General features: G+C 42.1%; 1 protein-coding gene across 1 annotated transcript in view; it reads left to right on the forward strand.

Moving 5' to 3' along the window:
* PARVA (parvin alpha) overlaps positions 1-25,578 on the forward strand; it is a 154,341-nt gene that overhangs the window by 93,208 nt on the left and 35,555 nt on the right. Inside the window, exons 2-4 of the mRNA XM_081275374.1 lie at positions 5,794-5,883; positions 5,967-6,037; positions 9,606-9,708. Coding sequence (XP_081131500.1) covers positions 5,794-5,883; positions 5,967-6,037; positions 9,606-9,708 — 264 coding nt within the window. The remainder of the gene's footprint in view (positions 1-5,793; positions 5,884-5,966; positions 6,038-9,605; positions 9,709-25,578) is intronic.

Consider the following 25,578-nt stretch of genomic DNA (forward strand, 5'->3'; position numbering starts at 1 on the left):
TTCATAGTTGCTCTCATTATATCAAAGAAGACATTTGGTATTTGTTTTTTAGGGATTAGCTAGCTTCACTAAGCATAATCTGCTCTAGTGCCATCCATTTCCCTGCAAATTCTATGATTTGGTCATTTTTTATTGCTGCATAGTACTCCATTGTGTATAGATGCCACATTTTTTTTATCCATTTATCTACTGAGGGGCATCTGGGTTGGTTCCACAGTCTAGCAATTGTGAATTGTGCTGCTATGAACATCGATGTGGCAGTATCCTTGTAGCATGCTCTTTTAAGGTCTTCAGGGAATAGTCCAAGAAGGGCAATAGCAGGGTCAAATGGTGGTTCCATTCCCGTCTTTCCCAGGAATCTCCAAACTGCTTTCCAAATTGGCCTCACCAATTTGCAGTCCCACCAGCAATGTACAAGTGTACCCTTTTCTCCACAACCTCTCCAGCACTTGTTGTTGTTTGACTTCATAGTGGCTGCCAATCTTACTGGAGTGAAACGGTATCTTAGGGTGGTTTTGATTTGCATTTCTCTGACTGCTAGAGATGGTGAGCATTTTTTCATGTACTTCTTGATTGATTGTATATCCTCCTCTGAGAAGTGTCTGTTCAGGTCCTTGGCCCATTTGTTGATTGGGTTATTTGTTATCTTATTGTCTAATTTTTTGAGTTCTTTGTATACTCTGGATATTAGGGCTCTATCTGAAGTGTGAGGAGTAAAGATTTGTTCCCAGGATGTAGGCTCCCTGTTTACCTCTCTTATTGTTTCTCTTGCTGAGAAAAAACTTTTAAGTTTAATTAAGTCCCATTTGTTGATTCTTGTTGTTAACTCTTGTGCTATGGGTGTCCTATTGAGGAATTTGGAGCCCGACCCCACAATTTGTAGATCGGATCCAACTTTGTCTTCTATCAGACGCAGAGTCTCTGGTTTGATATCAAGTTCCTTGATCCATTTTGAGTTAACTTTTGTGCATGGCGAGAGAAAGGGGTTCAGTTTCATTTTGTTGCATATGGATTTCCAGTTTTCCCAACACCATTTGTTGAAGATGCTATCCTTCCTCCATTGCATGCTTTTAGCCCCTTTATCAAATATAAGATAGTTGTAACTTTGTGGATTAGTCTCTGTGTCCTCTATTCTATACCATTGGTCCACCCGCCTGTTTTGGTACCAGTACCATGCTGTTTTTGTCACTATTGCTTTGTAATATAGTTTGAAATCTGGTATTGCTATACCGCCTGATTCACACTTCCTGTTTAGAATTGCTTTTGCTATTCTGGGTCTTTTATTTTTCCATATGAATTTCATGATTGCTTTGTCAATTTCTACAAGATATTCTTTCAATAGAGGAAAATAAAGATTGAGGAGGAAACCAGCTATTCTTTTGTTATAGAGGGAATTGATTTATACTGAATTTCATGGGGGCTGGGGATGGGGCTCAAATGATAGCGCTCACCTGGCATGCGCGGGGTGCTGGGTTCGATCCTCAGCACCACATAAAAATAAAATAAAGATGTTGTGTCCACCGAAAACTAAAAAAATATTTTTTAAAAAAATTCTTTCTCTGAATTTCAGGGAGGTAAAGTCACATAGGTCCTGGGGCTGATAAAAACAGAAGCAGGATTTGAATACAGCTCTTTCAGACTCCAAAACCTACCCATATACTTTGTGATGGGCAGCTGGACCGCTCATCAGGCTGCACTTCCCAGAAAATAAAAGCCCTGTTTCTCAGGGCGACCACTTTGGGGGTTGAGGCAATCTCCCTGCCTTCCCGAGCCCGACCTTGAGCTGAGCATTTAAGCTGTTTATTAAGTTATGACTAATGGTGCTGCGAGACCCTGAAGGCTGTGCATTCAGACCTAGTTTTAGATTGTTAGAGGAGGTTCAGGGGGTAAACATCATATTTGTATTCTGTGCCGAGAAAATTCAATCGCGGCTCTTTGTTTTCCGAGTGCAGGGATTGGCACGGGGCTTCTGCTGGGCCCTGCTCTGGTTTAATAGAAACGAAACCTCCAAAGCAGGCAGGCTGTTTTGGCAAAGTGGCCACTAATAGGGCCCCATGAGGCGGGGACCAGGCCTGAACTGGGCAGTTTGCATATTCACTTTTACAAACAGTTGGCTCCGAGTCAGCAGTTAATGGAATGGGAATGATGTTCTTGTACCAAATCATTTCCTGAAAAAAAAAAACATTTCCAATTGCAAACATATCTCAGCCTTTCTTCTTGGGTTTGCTGGGTCTGTGAGACTGAATTAAAGAGGCAGGGCGAGGCGGGGCTCTGGCTATGATTTTTCATCTGAAGACATTCTTAATAATGATCTTCATGTAAAAGGAGATCCCGTTAGACCCACCTTTAGGAGACCTGGCTGTGAATATTGCTTTTCTAGTCACACTTTCGAGATGTTTAATACCTGCATGTTTACAGACCGACTCTGGCTGCATAACAGTCTTGGGACAGATGCAGCTTTTCTTCCTTTGCAAAATGTAAGCTGGAAATGCTGCCCAGAAATACACACTCATGCGTGCACACGAACACAGTGTAGGCTGAAATCTAGAAGTGACTTTTTTTTTCTGGGGAAAGGGTGAAATCCTTCCCACCCCATAAACTACTTTGGAAAATTCTGCCAGTGCAGGTGAAGGGTGGGTGGTTTTGACACTTTTGATTATTTACCCAACAAATATTTCTTGAGTACCTACTATGCTTGAGTCATTATTTTAAGTAATAATAACAGCAGCATGTGTTTACATGGCTCTTACCAGGCACTCTTCTGAGTACATGTTAACTCATTTAATCTTCCCAGCAACCCAACAAGGTGGACAGTATTATTCTCCCTCCCATTTTGCAGATGAGGAAAGCAAGGCACAAGAGGCTGATGAACTCGGCCAAAGTCATAGAGCTAGTAAGGGGAAGGTCCTGGATTTGAATCTTGCCTGGCTCCTAACCATTTTGTGACCTCTTTGGAAATCTAATAGTGAACAGAAGAGAAAAAGTGCCAGTCCTTGCCCGACTCACATTCTGCTGTGGGAAAAGTAGGTGACAGACATGTCAATAATGATAATTTCAGACTGTAATGAGTTCTGTGAAGAAAATGAGACATGAGAGGGATTTATTCTGAGTATGATGAAAAGCCACAGAAAAGTTCTCAGCAGGAGAAGGACACAGTTCTATTTACATTTTTATAGAACATTCTGGCAGCTCTGTGACGAGTAGATGGGGATGGGGAGATGCAAGAGGAAAGTAATGGGCTGGTAGAGGTGGTTCTGGTGATCCAGATGGAATATAACTGCGGCTTGAACCGGGAGGGTGGTGGGGGAGATGGTGAGGAATGGCTGGAACCAGGTCCCGGTTGGAAGGTGGAGCCTGGAAAACCTGCCAATGTATTAGAGGCAACAGGTGAGCAACAAGGAGAAGGTAAACAACAATGTCTTGGCTCCAGCCATTGTGTAAACCGTGGTGCCATCTACCAAAGAGTATTAAGTAGGGGAGGAACAGGCTGTTTATGTGCTATATGGTGGTGTAAGGATGTTGAAAATTGCTAGTTTGGACGTGGATGTCTAAATTTGAGATCTCTGTTGAGACTAAGAAGAGACATGGAGTGAGCAATTAGGTTCCTAAGCCATGAGGGGGTCAGGCCTGGACTGGAGAAATAAATATGGACATCCTCATCATTGCATAAAATGATCCCCTAGGACCTCACCATCCTCTTGAACTTCCTGTGATATTCTAAACATTCTCATCTATGCTGTCCAGGAGAGTAGCACCAACCATGTGTGGACTGTTGAGCACTTAAAATGGGGTGGGTACAGCTGGATGTGGTGGCACACACCTGTAATCCCAGTGGCTTGGGAGACTAAGGCAGGAAGATTGTGAGTTCAAAGCCAGCCTCAGCAACTTAGGCCCTAAGCAACTCAGTGAGATCCTGTATCTAAATAAATATTTTAAAAAGGGCTCAGATATGACTTAATGGTTGAGCACCCTTGGGTTTAATCCCCGGTACCAAAACAAACAAACAAAGGGGGATGGTACAGCTAAGAAACTGAATATAAAACTAGAATAATCTGGGGATGTGGCTCAGTGGTAAAGTGCTTGGCTAGCATGCACAAGGCCCTGGGTTTCATCCTCAGCAATGCAAAAAAGAAAAGGAAAAGAACCTTAAGTAGCACACGTGGTTAGTGAGTGTACTATGTAAGATAGTGAAGACCGAGGGGAGAGGGTAGCTAGAGGAGAGAAGGTCCAGAGCAGCCTCAGGTTCCTTCACAGCCAGCCCTTGCTGCTATATTTAAACATGACTTTACTGCCACTGCCCATCACATGCCTGGCAATGCCTGTCTAGTGGTGAAAGCTGTGCTTCTCTGTGAGAAACAGCCTGGAGAAGAGCACAAACTGCTAGATCTAGAGGTGTTAGAAGAAACCAGAGATGTCTACGGAAGCAGTTGTACTTGGCCAAAAAACAAATGAAATCCTATATTTCTAGAATCATGGAAGCTTTAAATACAGGTGTCACCTGTATTTTTTATGCCGGGTATTGTGGAGGAGGATTCTGGAATGATGAGAGTGTAGAACTTGGAGAGTCAAAGACAGTGACCCGGGAAAGTCCCATGTCAACCTCAAGGGCCCACGTTGAGGGGCTAAACACCAGCTTCCTAATGTGAGTGTCCCTTTAAGGTAGGGTCTGTTTTACTCTATTTGCTGGGGGCTCATTCCCTGTCCAACCGCAGCCATCAGTGAGTTTGCTGATGGGAAAGAACTCTTTGTAAAGGGCTGCCTTGTGCTTAAGCGTTCTTACAAGTCTATGCTGGCAATCAGGGAGGCCAGAGTCAATAAAAAAAATAAAATGGAAAGATGGGCTGTGGCTTTCATTAAAGTTGATGGCAGCGGCCGAATCAACTCCTTAAGAACCTCTTGGTGCCCAAAGCCTTCAGAGAAAATGGTCTTTCTGTGCTTAATTGGCACAAAGTAAGGGATGTAAGTCACAGCGTTTGAGGGGGAGAGGGTAATCCAAGGTCAGCACTCAGCAAATGCTCATTGCACAATGGGTTTGGTGGTGGGAATTGGGTTTTTTACCCAGGCTCCATGGTATGTCGTTAGTGGTCACGGACCCTTGTTAATGTTTCTTGAAGGAAATGGAATTGTAGATTTCTAGGATTGGAAGTCCAAAAAGAACTTCCTGGTGAGTGTGGCACTCTTCTTTTCTGGCTGAGGAGACAGGGTTAGACAAATGGGGTGTCCCACCACTCCTCAGAGCTGAGAGCCAGAGCCCAGGGAGGAGGCTGGAACTGGGACCATCCTGCTCAGCCTCTGGGTTTGGTGCCGGGTATGAGCAAAAGAATGTCCTAGGGAACCCAGGCCAGGAGAGAGGCCAGGAGAGAGGCCCCGAGGGTAGAACTGAAGATGGAAAGGCTCACAATATAAATGTAGCCTGAAATTGGTGACCTCGGTCACCAGCCAGCAGTTCCTAGCACTCACTATGCCCCTGACAGCAGCCCTGGATAGAGGGCAGGAAGCAAAAGGCTAAGAAGACCTGTTTCTCCTGAAATCTTTTCTGAGAGGTAGGGAGACCTTCTTAGGTCTCAGGAAAGCGAAGGAGGTGACAGACAGAAGAAGGGAGAATAAGAGGATAATTAGGTTCTTTTAGCAGGGAGCAACCATGATGGCTCACAGGCTGAGTGACAGCTGCCATCTAAACTTAGTGGGTTTTTTCCCTCAATATCAACATCACACATGAATTGCAGAGATCAACCCATCCTCCCACCCCCAACCATCAGCTGGAATGTGACCAGGCTCTTTTTTGTCTTCCAGTGTCGGAGCTTCAGGAGGAAGGAATGAACGCCATCAACCTGCCTCTCAGCCCCATTCCCTTCGAACTGGACCCTGAGGACACCATGCTGGGTAACCTGCCTCTCTTGTCTCTTTGGAGGAGCTCCGTGCCCTCAACTGTAGCCACCCCCACTCAATTCCTTTTCTTTTTATAGAAGAGAACGAAGTGCGGACAATGGTGGATCCAAACTCACGCAGTGACCCCAAACTTCAGGAACTGATGAAGGTAAGAAGAAATTAGGAGAGCTTTAGGGGCCTCCCAGACTCAACTGGTATCTTCACACCACCAGTTCTGTGCAGGGACCATAGGTCACTGCAGAGAGAATGCTCAGTCACAGCTCCCTGCCCTCAGGGAGTCTAGAACTTGGAGAGTCAAAGACAGTGACTGGGGAAAGTCCCATGTCAACCTCAAGGGCCCACATTGCGGGGCCAGTAGGTGGACATCTAAGCTGGTAAGACTGGGGCATGGCAAGTGTTTTAGCCAGCTTTTTTGCTGCTGCAACTAAAGACCCGACCAGCACAATTGTAGAGAAGGAAAAGTTTATTTAAGGGTTCAAGAGGTCTCAATCCATAGAGAGCTGGCCTTATTCCTCAGGTCTCCGGGTGAGGCAGAACGAAGCAGCTCACAGGGTGACTAGGAAGCAGAGAGAGAGAGACTCCACTCTCAGATACAAAATGTATACCCCATAGCCACGCCCCCCAATGAGCCACTTCCTCCAGCTATACCCCACCTGCCCCCAGTCACCACTCAGTTAATTCACTGATTGGGTCAAGTCTATCACCCAATCATTTCTCCTCCAAGCCTTCCTGCATTGTCTCATGTGTGAGCTCATGGGGGACACTTCATATCCAAACCATAACAGGGAGTGATGGTGTTGGTCCTAGGCACCAGAGGAATTAAAATAAGTGAGCTCACAGTGGCCAGGATCTGAGGATTCACAAAGTCCTTCCACTGCTTTCCTAAAGGCCCCTCCAAAGCACCCTGACTAAGGGTGTAGCTCAATGGTAGAGCACTTGCCTAGCTTGCATAAGGCCCTGGATTCAAGCCCCTAGCACTGAAATAAATAAATAAATAAATAAATCGCCCTATGAGTTAGGAATTAGTTTCCTCACTGGAACATGGGGGTGATGCTAAATCTCAGAAAAACCAAGTGGTTGGTTTGTGGTTCTAGCAGAAATGAATGAGAGTAAATGATATACTGTGCACTATGTACCTAGCATGGTGGCCATCATGTGGTCATCCCTTCCAAACCATTTCTTCCCCCTCCTGATTCACTGCCCTGTGCCCTCTCTTCAACTTCCCCACGCGGCCCTAAGACAGAAAGACAAGTGAGTCATTCATTGTCTTTTCCCTGCTCAGAACCTGTCTAGAGTTTCCCATGGACTGTGGGGTGAAGCCCACTCTCCTGCAAGTGGAATTTCCGGTCCATGCTCTAGCTGGCTCTTCAGCCTCAGATCATCCCTGCTTGGCCAACACAGGGACACCAGACCATTCTTGCTTTCAGCACTTCCATCTCCAGGCCTCTGTCTGTGCAGCTCCCTCCACCTGGATGCCTCTAACTGCTCTTCATAAAGTCAAAGCATAGCCACTTCCTCCAGAAGCCTCCTCTGAATGCCAGCGCTAAGGCTCAGCCTCTGTATGCTGCAGTGGCCCCCGTGCTAATTCCATCCTAGTCTCCACACCATAGTACAGTTGCTCGGGTACTTCTCTCTCTCCTTCACCCAATGGTGAGGTTCTTGGGGTTAAAGACTCCATTTTTTCCCTATCATTGTACCCTGAGGATCTAGCACAGAATGTCGCATACAGCAGTATTTAATAAGCACTGGATGGATGGAAGGGATCTCTAAAGTAGCCAGGCTGTTCAGAAATAGAATCAGGAATGTTATTCCCATGGTTGTGGCTTCATTAGTGGAACAAGACCACATGAGATTTGGGTCATGTCATGAGATACTGGAAGACTAAGGACAATGTTTTCAAGGGAGATATATAAATATCTCTTCTGTCTGTTTCTTACCTAAGTCTGTGCCTTACCCCAGAGTCCAGGGAATTAACAGAAATAAGGTAGCCTGGGCTGGGCCCACACAACCCCTTACATCCTGGGCTGTAATCAGCCCCATGGGTGGCCTGGAAGTGAATGTTGGGTGTCTGACCCTTTCTTGCTAGCATCTGTGCTGCACCCATGGATGGCTACCCAGTAGGACCTGGAACCCTTGTGCTGTGCAGGGAAAAGGTGGAACAGCTGCAGGTTGAGGTTTTGCCTGTCACTGAGCCTCTCCAAGGTGCTGGGCCTGTGTGGGCAAAGGTACTGGAGAATGTCTGGCTCTGATCTGTTTCTGCCAGAGGCTACTGACCATGCTGGCACAGGCAAAGCTGCTGCTTGCCCTGGAGACCTCCAAGAGGGCAGATGTGGTCAGAATGGGCTCTGAATGGTTCAGGCTTCAGCACTGATCCCAGACCTGGATCTGGGCTCAGTTTGAGGGAGAGGAAGATTGGAGATGCACGTTGCTGCACATAAGACCTGAATCAGGGGGTGCTATACTGTTGACCTGGGGCACCTTCTTGCTTCCAGGAAGAGGTTTGATTTTCCCAGATCTAGACACTTTGCTCGCCTTAAAATTCTAGTTTTCTTTTAAGAATGTCCTCAAACACCAGCCTTTCTAGATGCCTCCTCCCATTCCTGCTTCTATCCCCAGCCCTGGTAGGGCTCCTGCACTCATCGATAGCACCACAGATCTGGGATCACAGCCTTTTATGTTATAATCATTTGGTTGACTGGTTCCCTGCTCTCATGACCCCTCTCTTGAACAGATTGGGTTTTATGGTATTGGATATAGGCTATACCTGGTCCATATGAGGTGCTCAGTAATTACCATCATCCTTCCTTGAGACAAAATGATGCACTATGAAGCTACCAAGCTCCATCACAGCACTTAGGGTAATAGAACTGTTCTTCATCTTGATTGTAGTGGGGGGTCACTCAACTGTGTACAATGACCAAAATTTATCCCTATATCCTTAAAACTGGTTAATTTCATTATGTATGATCCTGTCTCCACCCCATGAGCTCTGTGACCTGGGCAAATCTGCTTCCTTCCATGCTGATTAAGCCTCCTGGGCACAGAGATGAAGGAATTGCCTCACGCACTGTCGTTGGGAGAGTGCTTATACATTAGTAAGATCTGCTTTTAATCAAGTATTCAACTCTTGTCATAAGTCATTATTTTCTACCACCTGACCTACAAGATTCTTTCATCCTCAGTTTTAGAGATAGAGAATCAGAGGCTCAGAGAATACCACCAGCTTTCTACAGATTCATAGATCGATCATGCAGATGCACATACAAGTTCCCAGATGACGATGTGCACCTGTGCCATAGTTCATGAAGGAGCAGATACCTGTGCACATGTTCACCAATGTCAGAGGAACACAATCCTGTACACATACACACACCTGTAGATGACAGTGGTACCCAAGCCAGTTAGTGGGTAGAGCTGGGGTTTGCGTAACTCCAGAGCCCATGCTTGTGCCTGGCATGAAGCCCCCACTGTGAGAGTGTTGCTGGCCTTTACAGAAGGAAGAAGAGATCAGCAGGGACATTTGCGCTGTCATCCCCAGAAAGCTGACACAGGAAAAACCCCGGGGGCTCCCACCCACACCTGCCTGTCTGCACAGGTGGATACTTCTGCTTTTAAAATCTGAAGTTCATTTAGATTTTAATTGCCCAGGATAAGAAAGCTGATCTACAAGAAAATACCCCATGACTTTTTCTCTTATTCTTGCTCTTTCTCTGTAGGTATTAATTGACTGGATTAATGATGTGTTGGTTGGAGAAAGAATCATTGTGAAAGACCTGGCTGAAGATTTGTATGATGGACAAGTCCTGCAGAAGCTCTTTGGTAGGAGGAGAGCTGAGTGTTGCTGTGGGTGACTGTGGAGTCCAGGAGATGGGCTTTGAATGCGTAGAGCAAAATGAGGGCTTTAGATGTTCTCTTGGGTGTTTGTGATTTTAGACCTTTGTCATCTATAGACCCACACTTTTGTGTGTCCCTCTGTCATCTACAGAAGTGTGCATGCATGTCCCCCTATTTGTTGTCTGTGAACCTGTATTGGGGGGGGGGGTCTCTTTGTCATCTATAGACAGGAGCGTATCCCTCTGTCGTCTAGAATAGTACGCATGTGTGGTTGTCTATGCACCTGTGTGTTTGCATTTCTCTGTGTGTCCCTCTCTGGGCTGGGTGCCAGCGTGTGTGACTGTGTGTCCCTGTGCTGTTTGGGCCTACATGTGTTGTCCTCTGTCACCTCATAGCTATTGATATGAAAATCTAAGACCAAAGGGGAAGGAAAGAGGAATCCAGGGAGATCTTAGGGTAGAAAGGACAAATTCAACTTGAATGGAGGTGGGTCCCCCTCACCATTCCTCCCTTTACCTCCAGCCCAAACCTTCCCTCTCCAGTTCTACATTTCAATACTTAGCTGCTTTCTAGCCCTTTCCACCTTAAGCTGAGTCCATCCACTTTCCCAAAGATGCTTCTTCCTCTCTAAGTGAGAATTCCTCCTTCCCAGTCTTCCCCCATGTACAAGAATCACCAGGGCCATTTCTTCTTGCTCAAAAGCCTCCTGAATCCATCTTCTCACCATTTTTACACAGTTGATTTGCTTTGAATTATTGAAAAAGCTTCCAGACTCATGTCTTCACCTCCCAGCTCACCTCCTCCAGGTCCTTGCCCACACAGCTAGCCGAGGGCCCTTCCTAGATCACAGCTCTGATCTCACTGAGAACTCTCAGTGCCTCTCTCTCCTGCCAGAATACGACCAGACCCCCTCACCCCACGCTCAGAACCTATCACGCCCCAGCCATCTTTGCAGCCTCACTTCTGGCCAATCCTATACATATGGCTCCCGCAACGTGGCAATTTGCGTAAAGTTCTCAGAAGAATGCCTGACACCTAGCAAGTGCCCGATGAGCGCCTGTCACCATTGTTGGTTTTACTGTTTCTATGTTCATCCTTGCTTCATTATCACGTATGCCATGCATAGTCGCACCCTGATACATTTTCCCATGCTCTTCTTTCTGCCTGAGGCCCTTCTTCTTCCTTTATTTACCAGCAAACCACCATTGCTCATCCTTCTTATCTCATGTACCTCCCTTTTATGTCCTGTATAATATGGTCACATCTAAGAGAAATAGTCGTGTACTTTTCTGTGTTCATCCCCCACATGTACAGGAAGGAATGTATAAATACATATACATGTGTATTTATGTACATGTGTATATACTGCAGGTTGAGCATCCTCAATCCAAAAATTGAAATGCTCCAAAATCCAAAAATTTTTGAGTACCAGCACAAGTGGGAAATTCCATACTTGACCCCATGTAATAAGTCATGGTCAAAATACAGGTGCACTAAAATATGGTATAAAACTACCCTTCAGGTTTTGTATAAGCACCACAAATGTATATGAACCATAAATGAATTTTATGTTTAGACTTGAGTCCCATCCCCATCTCCTTATGCAAATATTCCAAAACCTGCAAAATATCTCAAATCTGAAACACTTCTGGTCCCAGGTGTTTTGGATAAGGGATACTGAACTTGTATAAATATGTATCTGTATGTGCACACGTGTTTGTGTATGTAGACTGTGTATATCCATGCCTTGTTATAAGACTTCCCACATTGTCTGTAGCCATTGATAGAAATGTATATGGGCCTCTTAAGGCCATTTCTTCTTTATTTATTCAGGCTTCTCCAGCACTCTCAGGTTGCCTAGCACTTAATCAGTGTAATTCAATGTGTATTGAATGAATGAATGAATGGCTAATATAAAATCTAGTAATTTCTAGGAAGCTAAACAGATTTGGTACTCAAACATCAATATTAATGAGTGTTAATATCTAAGGATTGTAAACTCCTACTGAATGCAGAATGGAAATGAAAAAGCTTTGGCACATGTAGACATGGGGAAGCTGGGAGCCTCACTGAACATCTCTCCCAGTGACTGCAGCTGCTAACCCCTCCAGCAAGTTTCTAATCAGGATCTGAAACTGGCTTGAAATGTTCTGTGCTAGGCTTTCAAAGCAAGGATGCAGCATGGCCACAGAGTAATGGGACGTCATCTTGAGTAATCTTGCCTCCAGGAAGGGTTACAGAGCAGTCCAGCGTCACGTCCGTGCAGCCCCAAGTCAGGGATCACATCCAGATTGGATCCAGATTCCAACTCTTGTGTCAAGAAGGGGGTTGGCTACAGTGGTTATTCTTCTGTAAACTTTAGTTTAGACTACATGGGTCTAAGTCTGGACATACACTTTCCAAACCTCACATCCTGGTGGAGAGAACCAGTTCACAGTAAGAAAGTTTGTATCAGGAGCTGATCAGGAATTGACCTGAAGACAGAGTTGTCAGGTACCCTTATGCCCTCACACCCTCATGGTTCTTGTCTACCTCCGATACTTTCTTTACCATCTTCACGTACTCTTCCTTGTTAGTCATGGTTGGTTTCTTGGTCTTCCATCTTGGCACATTTTTTCTTTCATATCCACTTCCTGGGCGATTCCATCCACTCTCATAGTTGCCATCATCACCTCTACCATAATTACTCTCAGGTCTGTATCTCCAGAACAGTATTCTCCTTGAAGCTGTTGAGGTCGTTTTCTGTCTTCTAGACATCCCCACCCGGATGCCCCACAGCTAGCTTGTAATCAACCTGCCCCAAACCAAGCTGCTTGTCTTCCTCCTCCCCACCAAATCCATTCTGTTTTCCACTTGGATGAATGGTATTACCGCCGCACAGCCAGTTGCTCGAATGGGAAACTTAGGAATCATCCTGGATTGCTCCTTCCCCTGTGTCCCTGACAACTGTATTCCCACATACAGTGCATCAAGCCCATCCCTTGTCTCAGTGTGTATGCAGAGCCCTTAGGAAAGTGCCTGGCATGCTAGGTAGTTAGTTCTCACTTATTCTCCAGCCCCACTCTGGCTATCTTAGAGCAGAACTTCTCATTTTTCTTAGCTTCTTTGGTTGCAGATCCTTTTTGTGTATCATGCTGTTTCCTCCCTTTGTAACTCTATCTTCCAAATCTTACTTATATTTCACAAATTGTCTTAATACTTAAATTCATAGGACACTTGTCACTTTGTTTAGTTCAAAATCTGATGAAAACAATTTTAGGCCTAGATTTGCAAATGTAGTAAAGAATTCCCATATGCTCTTCTCCCAAGTTCCCCTAATGTTCATGTCCCATCATACTAATATCAAAATTAAGAAATAAACCTTAGAACCATACTCAACTAAATTACAGACTCCACCAGTTTTTCCTGTGAGATCCTTTTAGTTCTAGGATTAAATCCAGATTCCCACATTGTTGTAAGTGTCAAATCTCCTTCGTTTCCTTCAGTCCACGACAGTTTCTCAGTCTCCCATGTCTTTCATGACTTTGGCACTTTCAAAGAGTACTGGTCAGTTACTTTGTAGAATGGCACCCAATTTAGATTTGTCTGATACCCAGAGCCTCATGTGTGCTAGGCAAGAGCTCTACCGAGCCACATCCCCAGCCCTCGTCTGATATTTTCTCATGATTAGATTGACATTATGCATTTGGGGAGGAATGCCACAGAATGAGGAGCCTTCTTAGTGCATCATGTCAGGGAGAACATGATGTGGATATATATGACTTATCACAAGGTGTTATCTGCCACAGTTCATCACTATAAAGTTACTGTTTTAAATAATTAATTCATTTGAGGAGAGATACTTTGAGATCATGCAGTATAACCTGTTTCTCCTTAAACTTCTCCCACTAATCTGAGCATCCCTTGGTGCAGCGTGTGTGCTGCAGTTATCACATGGTGTTTTAATGGTGATTTCTTTCTTTTCCTTGTTTCTTCCAAATTTATTAATTGGAATTCTTCTCTAAGAAATAAATAAATAAATTCCATTTATTTACTTTTTTAGCTACTTAATTATATCAAGATAGACATAAAGATATTTTATACCTTGGGTTATAATTTAATACTATCATTATTTACTTTTTCAGGGGCAGGGAGGTACCAGGGATTGAACCCAGAGTTGCCTAACCATGGAGCCACATCCTCAGCCCTTTATTATTTGTTTATTTATTCTTGAGATAGGGTCTTGCTAAATTACTTTGGGCCTTGGCAAGTTGTTGAGGCTGTCTTTTTCTCTTGCCTCAGTCCCCCAAGTTGCTGAGAGCAATATAGTAAGATCTTGTCACAAATATAAAAGGGGCTGAGGGCATGGCTCAGTGGTAAAGTGCACCTCATTACCACAAAAAAAAAAAAAAAAAAGAAGAAGGAGGAGGAGGAGGAGGAGAGGAAGGAATTCAGTTTCCAATGTCCTGGGGCTTGAGTGTCCTCTATACCGAGTTGGTTGGGCATGAAAACTAGGAGGGACTGGAGTGTGAGATTATTAAACTATGAAACACCAGCCCTTGGAAGATAATGGGAGTGGCCTAGGGGCTGGGGTAGTCCGGGAGCACATACTCCTCAGACATTAGGACAGGGGTAGGTGGTTCGGGAAGCCATATTGGTGACATCATGGAGTGAAGGCTTGGGACCTAAAAATTGAGCAGGGGGCTGAGAGTGCTCGGTGTGTTGGTAAAGTCTGGACAGGCTTGCACCCTGGAGATGGTGCCTGAACTCTGCTGACCAGGATTAGCTGGGTGTGCTTTGGTCAGGAGCCCTGTGGGAAGCAGCATCAGATCTGCTGGACCTTTGTGTGGCCAGAGGCTCCTTGCTCAGCAGCAGTGTCTGGACTGCTTATAGGAAAACAGCCCTCTCAGAGCCCCAGGCATTTCTGGTAGGTTCCCTGGGAATAACCTCTCCTCAGTCCTTCTTTCCTAGCTACCGGATCTAGCTTCCCCATTAATGCTTATGTTTTCTGGGTCTACTCACTTTCCTTGACAACAGATCTTCATTTAGGTTTTCCAAAAGCAGATGCTGAGACAAGGACCTGGTGGAGGAAGTTTCATGGAAAGGGATCTTAGAAAGGACAGATAACTAGGGATCGGGGATGTAGCTCAGTGGTAGAGATCATGCCCAGCATGCATGAGACCCTGGGTTCACTCCTCAGCTCTACACAAATAAAGTACAGATTACCAAGTAAGTAATAAGAAGGGGAGAGAGAAATGCCCGTTAAGAGTGCATTAACAAGCTGGGCACAGTGGTGCATGCCTGTAATCCCAGCAGCTCAGGAAGCTGAGACAGGAGGATTCCAAGTTCAAAGCCAGCCTCAGCAACTTAGTGAAGCCTTAAGCAACTCAGTGAGACCTTGTCTCTAAATAAAATACAAAATAGGGCTGGGGATGTGGCACAGTGGTTGAATGCCTGAGTTCAATCCCCAGTATCCAAAAAAAAAAAAAAAAATAGAGTGCATGAATAGAGTTGGCAGCTCTGTTTGCAACGAGGGCCCCCTGAGGAACCAGGTAACATTACACCTTAAAAGCACCCTTCCCAGGACAGAGAGACAAGAGCATTCATCCATGGCTCCCATCATCCTGAGACTGAGGGTTACCCGTGCAGGAACTAAAACCTTCAGGCTGCACTCATATCATGGCAGAAGAGCAAACCTTGGGCTAGAGGTGGAACCCTGCAGTGTGTAAAGCTGTCTGCAGCTGCAGGTAAACACGGATAAGGCCAGAGAGTTCTGGAAAGGGGCATCAACATTGTCCAGAGGGTACAACTTCCCCCACTGTGAAGGTTGTTCCTCCTGACGTGAGCCATCTGTTTGTACTTTCCATGTTACCGAGAAGACATCAGCTGTGGGCCGAGCGGGTAGCCTCTTCAGGATGCACACTCCATCCTTCTACAGGTTGAGCTATAGCCCTTTGCATCCCTCAGAACAAGAGCTTCCAGCCCCTAAGTGTAGAGGAAGTGCCTCCCTCCACTATGCCAAAGATTATCTCATTCTTGTCCCCGGATTACAGGCTTTGGGGATGATTGACAGAGGCAATCATCTGTTTCCTCAGAGGCTCTTCTTTGCCCATGAGAGAAGAAAGTCACAGAATCATTCAAAGTTGGGACATTTCCCAGTATCTCAGTTACACAGTCCTAACCATGGTTACTTCATATTTGTATCCCCAACATGTAGGCGACACATGAAGTAAGAGAGACAGGAAATAAGCAATTCCAGGATATGCCTACACAACCTAATTAATCAGTTCATTTGAACATGAGCCACAGCCTACTCCTTATTGAGGTTTCCTGAGTTGGGTGGCCACGTGAGTTTCTTTATGGTGTTTTTTTCCACTGATCCTAATCTTTGAATATGTGCATCTGCTGAGAACAGACAAGACCTGTTTTGAGGGATGAGAGTCCTAAGGTGACAAGGTTCTTCCTTCTGGTTTTCACAATAGCATATGACTAAAATAGGACATCTTCGGGTGTGAGACCAAGGAGGCCCTTAGGCATAAAATTTCTATAGGAGGAATTTTTGTTGTGTTTATGTGTGTGGGTTTTTTTTCCCCCTGATATACCCACTTTTCTTAACCTAGTCAAGTAGTATTCACTGAGCAAACTCCATTTGCCTTGCCTCATGCTCACTGCTGAGTTTAGGGATATAAAAGTACATATGACATAGTGCTGTCTTGAGGTAACTCACAACCTGGTTGCCCCCAGGGCTATGAGAAATCCAGTAGGTATCTGGGAAAGGCTTCCTGGAAGAGGCCTATTTTGAATAAAGCCTTACAGAAGGAGAACTTCAACAGATCAGGAAGGAGAAGAACATTCTAGCCAGTATCACAAGAGTTGCCGGGTAGCCCCAGTTGACTTCACTGTGGGTAGAGGGAGGATGCTGAAGAGACAAGGGGCAAGTGGGCAGGGGCCCATCAGGGTCAGCTGAGTGGAATGGATGTCTCACAACCAAGATGAGATTCAGCACCTAGATCTTGGTTCCTAACACCATCCTCCAATAACAGGAACGAGGGCTTCTTCAAATGGCTCGTCTCAAGGCTGGGCAGGGACTACAGAAGATGAGCCTGGAGTATTTGAAGTGCCAAAAGGAAGTGCTAAGAAATAAATAAATAAATAAAACATACGTCTATGGGGCTACTATTTGAAAATGTCCAAGACCCATGTGCAAGAGTTCCCAAAGGCCAGAGTTGGAATGAGCTGGGGAGCAGGAATAACAATAGAATTATAACCCAAAGTCTAAAATAAATACCCTTAATCTATACTGCTGTAAGTAAATAAGTAAATAAATGGGAGCAAAAGACAACTCTTCCTTCCAAGAACATTCTAAGTAATTTCTGTAGAAATGACCCCTTCAAGGAGGTAGAGATAACTCCCTTCCCTTGAGTGACTGGCTGTCACTGATTAAGGTGGGGAAGTAGTGGGACTGGGAAGGGTATGACAAAAGGGACGTCACCTCTGTGGTTTTTCTTCCCCAAACCCACAGTTCCAGTGTACCCATGATTAAAAAAAAAAAAAAAAAAAAAAAAACAAGGGACGTCTGAAAAGCTCACAGACTAGAAGAGCCTAAGGAGACATGAAGAACAGTGGCATGCTGGACCATTTCCTGGGACAGGAAGAGGGCACTGGGGAAGAAACTAGTGAGATCCAAAAAAAAAAAAGTGTGAAATTTAGTTAATTGTTACATGCACAGTGTTACCCAGGACCAGATGCACTATATAATGGAAGCCATTAGCAGTAAATGTAAAAACCATTAAAAAACTTATTTAAAATAACAATGACTCCCACCTAACAGAGGACAAGAAACTAGGAGTTGTGGACTATTGACTGAGCAGTGGTAATTCCTGATGGCTTGTGAGCAAAGGGACATGGTGAGGAATGTGGCCTTAGGGAGATAACCTGGGAGCAGCAGGAAGGCTATATAGAGGCGCTGGAGGAAACACCAGCAAAGCATTCCCCTGTGAGGCAGGAGTGATGCTGGACTAGAGGAGACACAGTGTGGACGGGGAGAGGCTTAAGAAGTCCTAGCGACGTAGGGCATGAGCAGCTAGAGAAAAACCAGGCTGACTCCATGTGGAGGTGTTGAGTGGCACTGACTCCACAAAACCCAAGAGGCACAGCTTCTTAAGAATTTGATCTCACTGGCTTTGAGGGTTGCTTTCCAAAAGTACTTGGGCTGAAGGAGCTAAAATGGAGACAGGAATGAAGAGGCAGACAGAACATCTGAGTTCCCAGTCTTGGTTCCACTACTAGCACGTACCTCTGCAGCTCAGTTCACTTGTGTGTGAAACCAGGAGGATGACTTAGAAGCCTCGGTGGCCAAGCTGTTCAATACGATAACCCTAGCCACGTGTAGCTGTTGAAAGTAATTAAAATTAAAAATCCATTTCCTCCATCACACTGGCTACATTTCAGGTTCTCAGTAACCAAATGTGGCTAGTGGCTGCCATATTGGACAGTGAAGAAATGCACATTTCCATCACAGCCAAAGTTCTGTTGGGTGGCACTGCCCTAAGGTGGTCCTGTTATAATTCTCATCAGTTCTACAGTTGTCGAAGATAATATATATTGCTGCGCTTAGACTGTAGGAGGGGTTTTCTTGTCCCCCCAAAACTCAAAAGCCAGATGAAAGCTTATTATTATTCTCCTTTCATCAGTAAATTGTAAAGAAGTTCCTTATTTTATTTCAGTTAATCACGACATTCCCAGCCCTTTTTATTTTTTATTTTGAGACAGAGTCTTGCTAAGTTGCTTAGGGCCTCACCAAATTGCTGAGGCTGGCCTTGAACTTGGAATCTTCTTGCCTCAGTCTCCCAAGCCCCTGGGATTATTGGCATGTGCCACTACACCCAGCTTAAAATATCTAAGTTTGTTTAACAAAAGAAAAAAAAGAAGAAACATGGCACAGAACCACTTGTGTAATGTCCCTCTGTGTATGTGTGTATGTAAGGGACATATTTCATACTTACATGTGTGTATGTGTAAACTATCTCTGGTAATTCTCTCTATGGAATGGGACCAGGGGATGTGGGGGCTGCAATGAAATGAATAAACAATCTTCATGGCTTGGATTTTTTAAAAATATTTTTAGTTGTAGATGGACACAATACATTTATTTTGTCTATTTAGTTTTTTTTTTTTTTTTAATGTAGTTCTGAGGATCGAACCCAGTGCCTCATGTATGCTAGGCAAACACTCTACCGCTGAGCCACAGCCTCAGCCCAATAGCTTGGATTTTTTCCATGCTCATAAAAAGTACTTGAGGGCAAGTATATTTTAGAGTGAAACTGAATTAATCTGTCAGTTGATATTAAATAATATTTGATACATTTCAATAGCAGCTATCCCAAATAAAACAGGAAGGAAAGGAAACTGCTAGATAGGTTTTGTTTAATGGTCTTTACCATAACAGTGAGCATATTAAATAGTGGCATATCAAAGACATGGCATTAGGAACGAGTCAGAAATAAGGACTGATACCATAAGTATCTTAGAGATTCCAGTTATTGTAATAAGAGATGAAAGCAGATTTCTATTTTCAACACTACGATGACTAGATGCTCAGACAAATCTAAGTAGAGCACACTTTAAAAAGCCAGATAAGCCTTTAAAAACATTTTCATATGCCATGACTAAACTGGTTTGAAAGGGGAAGAAATTCCTCTGGTTTCAAAAGCAACAAGGAAGTGTAAATCCAGTGGAATAAGTGCTAATTCCTAATAGTTTGCAGCCTGAGGTGTAATGGGTTATACATCCATGTCAGGAGACAAAGCCTGAGTCAAGTCCAAGCAGGAAAGGGGATTGGATCAGAGACCAGTGAGTAAAGCCAGTCTTTGAAGGAAAGTGCTTTCAGTTGGGGAGACTAGAAAATCATGTCTTAAAGAGAGAGGCAATAAGGATAAATGTTTATCTCAGCCTTGGGTGTAAATGAAACAAAAAAGAAAAAGAGTGGAAAGAAGGGGGAAAAAGGAGAATCTGCCCCTGATAATTCTTTATCCAAGTCTGTATTCACATGGATTTAGGGATAGGATTTACACTGCAAATGTGGCATTAAAAGTCCAGAGCTAGATACTCTTCCAACAGGAGATTACTATCCAGAATATATAAAGAACTCAAAAAAACCTAATTAAAAAAATAGGCAAATTAATTAAATAGGCATTTCTCAAAAGAAGAAATGCAAATGGCCAATGAATATATGAAAATATGTTCAACATCGTTAGTAATTAGGAAAATGCAAATCAAAAGTACACTAGGATTTTATCTCAGTCCAGTTAGAATAGAAATCATCAAGAATACAAATAACAATGAATGCTGGGGAGGTTATGGGGGAAAGATACTCACATTGTTGATGGGACTACAAATTAGTATAACCACTTTGGAAAGTAGTATTCAGATTCCTCAAAAGACTACGAATGGAACCATCATATGACCAGCTATCTCCTCCTTGGTATTTATCCAAAAGGACTAAAATCTGCATACTGTAGTGATGAATGCATACCACTGTCTATTGCAACACAATTCATAATAGCCAAGTTATGGAACCAGATTAGGTGTCCCTCAGTGGAAGAATAGATAAAGAAAATGTGAGACACACACACAATGAAATTTTATTTTGTGTAAAGAAGAATGAAATTATGTCATTTGCTTAGAACTGGAGAACATCTTGCTAAGTGAAATAAGCCAGACTCAGAAAGTCAAGGACTGAGTGTTTTCTCTCATATGCAGAGAGAAGTAAGGAATTTTAAAAGGGTGATCTTGTGAAAACAGAAGGGAGTACAGTGGAATAGAGGAAAAATTTTGAGGGGGAGAGATGAGAAAGGGCAGGAACTGCAGAATGAAATTTACTAGACTACTCTATGTACATGTATAATACAGCACAATAAATTTCACTTTTATTTATAACTATAATACACCAATTAAAAAATTAATAGAGGACCAGTAGAGTAGAGAAAGGGAATTGGGGGAGGGAGAAAGGAAGGATAGGGTTAGTACTGGGGATTGAAATGGAGCTAATTATCTTATATGCATTTATGAATATTGTCAAAATGAACCCCATGAATATGTATAACTATAATGCACTAGTAAAAATATTGTAATGAAAAAAAGAGGGTTTTTTTTTTAAAGTCCTAAGCTGGAAATAGAGTTAAAAGTCATCCCAGGTCACCAGTGGTCCAAGCCAAAAGGAAATATATTTCCTTCCTTTAAAGACAAATGAGCTCTAAACCCAAAACCCAGGCAACAAAGAACTCCCAAGGAGTTTCTCTAAGGAAAATGAACTCAAAATTAGGAATCACCAAAGACATGAGTAGAAAGCCACAATGAGCAATGGCAACAGAAATGCTGAACTATAGTTACCCCACAAATACTATATTAGAAGTTCTTCAATAATAGAATACACAATAAGCAAGTTCGACTTGTTTTAAGAACCTATTAAAAGGATAGCAAAAGAAGAAGAAACTTTCAAAACTGAACAGGTAATGTGAAAATGAACAAAATATAATTTCTAGAAATGGAAAAACATGTAATAATGAATTAGAAACCTCAGTGGATTAGACACAGCCAAAGAAAGAATTAATGAGCTGGAAGAAATCACCCGGAATGCAGTATATAGCAAGCTACAGAGTAAAAAATGAGAAAGAAAAATTAAAACATAGACCTCATTCTAACAGTATCCAACCTATTACCAATTGGAATTCTACAAGGAGAAGAGAGAGCAAATGGAGTATGGTAAATATTTAAAGACATAATGAATGGGAATTTTCTAGTATTAATGAAAGAATTACGTAGAGCTGGGCACAGTGGCTTATGCCTATAATCACAGCAATGTAGGAGGCTGAGGCAGGAGGATCTCAAGTTCAAGGCCAGCCCCAGCAACTTAGCGAGTCCCTAAGAAACTTAATGAGACCCTGTCTCAAAAAAGGCTGGGGATGTAGCTCAGTGTAAAGGACCCTTGAGTTCAATCCCCACTACCAAAAAAAAAAAAAAAGGAGGTATAGTAAGAGGAAGAAAAATGAGCCCAAAAGAAAGATGTGACATGCAATTAGGAAAAAAAAAAAAACAGTAAGGAAAGATCACTTTGGTGGGTAGATAAAAGCCATAACTGAACAAACATAAAATAATCACAATAATGTCTGATTTGTTAAATTTAAAAAATGAAAATAGAATTCCATATGACTGTAGCGTATAAGTGAGGAAACGTGATTAGAGTCAGCGTGAGCTGAGGGGGTTGTGTGGTTCAACATATAAGTAAAGATTCTAATTAAGCCTTTAACTATGCATAAATTTTTTTATTGTAGCCAGTAAAATGGTAGGAAGAATGTATAGCCTCCTTGCCACCGTGAGGGAGAGAAAGGAATGAGGACTAAAAACCTTAATCCAAAAGAAGGCAAGGATGGCAAAGGGAGAAAGAACTGGAAAAGCCAAATAACTAGAAAGTTCAAAACAAGCTGGTAGAGTTGAATCTGCAATTAAAACCATTGACTTTATCCACTTAAAGGACAAAGATGATCAGACTAAATAGCACAACAAAGTATTGCTGAATTCTAAATATAAGAGACAGTTTTAACAAATGAGAACACAAAAAGAAAGAAAAAGGGTGGAAATAATGATCCACGCTAGACTAATACTGACTAAAAGAATGCAAAATTGCCTTTCAGACAAAAAGTGTCTTACTACAGAGTAGATTGATAAACAATTAAAATTAATAGAAAAATACAGAAAATTTAAACTTCAGTGCACCTCTGTGTATCAAATATATTAAAATTTTAAAAAACATGAACTAATACCAACCCTCCTCAAATTATTCCATGAAGTAGAAATGGCAACACTCCCAAATTCATTCTATGAAGCCAGAATCACCCTGATACCAAGACCAGATAAGGACACAACCAAAGAAAAAAAGTATAGACCAATATCCCTGATGCACAGAGGTGCAAAATTCATTAATAAAACTTTAGGAATCCACATTTTAAAAACACATTAAGAAGTTTGTAAACCATGATCAAGTAGATTTCATTCCAGGAATATAAGGTTAGTTCAGTATTCATGAATCAATAAATGTAGCTCATCACATAAATAGGATAAAATTTACATAATCAATTCAACAGATGTAGAAAAAGCAACAAAATTCAGCACCCATTCATGTTAATAGCTCTGAAAATACTAGGGATAGACGGAACTTAGCTCAACATCACAAGAGCTACATATGGCAAACCCAAAGCCAACATCCTACTGAATGGGGAAAAACTAAAAGTATTCCTTCTAAAATCAGAAATAAGACAAAGATGTTCATACTTAGCACTCCTATTCATTATAATTCTTGAAATTTTAGAGAAATTAAATAAGATCAGGAAATTAAAGGGATACAAACAGGAAAAGAAGTCAAATTATTGTTGTTTGCCAATGATATGATTCTATACTTAGAAGACTCAAAAAAAACTCCATCATAAGACTTTGAGAGTTGATAAATTCAGTAAAGTAGCAGATCAGCATACAAAAATCAATAACTTTCCTATACACCAATAACAAAAAAAAAAAAAAGACCACCTGGAAATAACTCTAATCAATGAGGTGAAAGACCTCTATAATGAAAATTATAAAACACTGAAGAAAGACATTGAAGAAGATATTAGAAGATGGAAAGCGCTTCCACATTCTTGGATAGGCTGAGTTAATATTGTTAAAATGGTCATACTACCAAAAGCAATATACAGATTCAGTGCATTCCCCATCAAAATTCCAATGATATTCTTCCCAGAACTAGAGAAAACAGTCCCTACAATTCATCTGAAGAATAGAATACCCAGAATAGCTAAAGCAATCCCGAGCAACAAGAACAAGGCTAAAGGCATCATAATACCCAACCTCAAATTATACCAGAGGGCTAGAGTAACAAAACCAGCACTGTACTGGCATAAAAACAGATATGAAGACCAGTGGAGTAGACCAGAAGATGAGACAAACCCACACGTATATGGTCATCTCATCTTTGCAAGGGTGATAAAAGTGAAGTGAAGACAGTCTTCTTAACAAATGGTGCTGGGGAAATGGGATAACAATTTGTAGGATAAAACTATACCTCTATCTGCCACCCTGCCCAAAAGCCAACTCAAAGTGAATGACAACCCAGGAATTAGACCAGTAACTATACAACTTCGAGAAGAAAACAGGGTCAACACTCCAACCTGTTGGCACAGGCATGAACTTAACAAGAACCTTAAAGCACAAGAAATAAAACTAAGAATCAATAAATGGGATGGCATCAAGTTTAAAAGCTTCCCGTGCAGCAAAGGAAACAAGAACATGAAGAAAGAGTCAACTGAATGGGAGAAAATCTTTGCCAGTTACTCTTCCTATCCCAGAATACATACAGAACTCAAAAAAAAAAAAAAAAAAACCCAAACTTAACACCAAGAGAACAAATACCCCAATCAATAAATGTGCAAATAAACTAAACAGACATTTCTCAAAATAAGAAATGAAATGGCCAAAAAACATATGGAAAAATGTTCAGTATCCTTAGTAGTCAGGGAAATTAAAATCAAAACTACACTGAGATTTTGTATCATTCCAGTTAGCATGGCAACCATCAGGAATACAAATAATAATAAATGCTGTTGAGGATATGGCAAGAAAGGAACGCTTATACATTGCTAGCAGGTCTGCAAATTAGCACAACTGTGAAAATCAGTATGGAGATTCCTCAAAAGACTAGGAATGTGGATCTACCATATGGCCCAGTTATTTCACTCCTCAGTAATTACCAAGAAGAACTGAAATCAGCACTAGAAAGATGTGTGCTTTCCAATATGTAATGCAGTACAATTCACAATAGCCAAGGTATGGACCTGTACGTCAGCAGATGAATGGATAAAGAAAATGTGGTACATATACACAATGGCAGCCTTAAATAAGAATGAAATTACATCAGTTGCAGGAAAATTGATGAAACTGGAGAACATCATACTAAATGAAATAAGCCAGACTCAAATATCTCCCCTCATGTGCAGAAACTAGAGAGAAAAAAAGGAAATTTTTTAAAGTGATATCTCACAACAACAGAAGGGAGAGAAGCAGGAGACCAAGGGAGGAAGGGAGGTACAGGAAAACAACTATGGAATAAAATTGACCCAAATCATCCTATACGCATGTGTGAATATGCCAAAATAAATCCAATTTTTATGTATAATTATAATGTACCAAGGGAAAAAAATACATACAAATAAATAGAAAAAGTAGAGAAAGAGGGAAAGGGAAGTAGGAGGAAAGGGAAAGTTCTGGAGAATTAGAGGAAATTACGCTATGTGCATGTATGAATATATCACAATGAATTCCACTATTATGTATAATTATAAGGTACTTATAAAAACAAAAAAATTCCAATCATTATTTCAATAAGAACTTGACAAATCCACTATCACAGTGGTAGATCTTTAATACATTTCTCCTAATATGTTAAGAAAAAAGTTAATAAAGATAGAGAAAGTTTGGACAATGTAATTAACCAAATCTGGCCTGCATATAGTACAGAATACACCTACAAACCAGAGTGGGAAAAGAAATACCAGAGTGTGTATTTCTTTTCAACTGCACATGGAACTCATACAGAATCTAACTATGTCCATGAAGCAAATTTCAACAAATTAGTCAACAGACCAAATTCTCTGATGCAATTTAAATTTTCTAACAAATGTTCCCCGTTTTTAAGCAAAAAAAAAAAAAATCGAAATTCAGGAGTCACTCATACTGGAAAGAGTATTATTTTACATATTCTAATTCTTTGAAGGGTGATTACATTAGTACAGTGTTAGTAAGACAACTGAAATAGTCACAGAATAATCT

Source organism: Spermophilus citellus (genome assembly GCF_964194105.1).
Source record: "Spermophilus citellus genome assembly, chromosome: 2".
Lineage (NCBI taxonomy): Eukaryota > Metazoa > Chordata > Mammalia > Rodentia > Sciuridae > Spermophilus > Spermophilus citellus.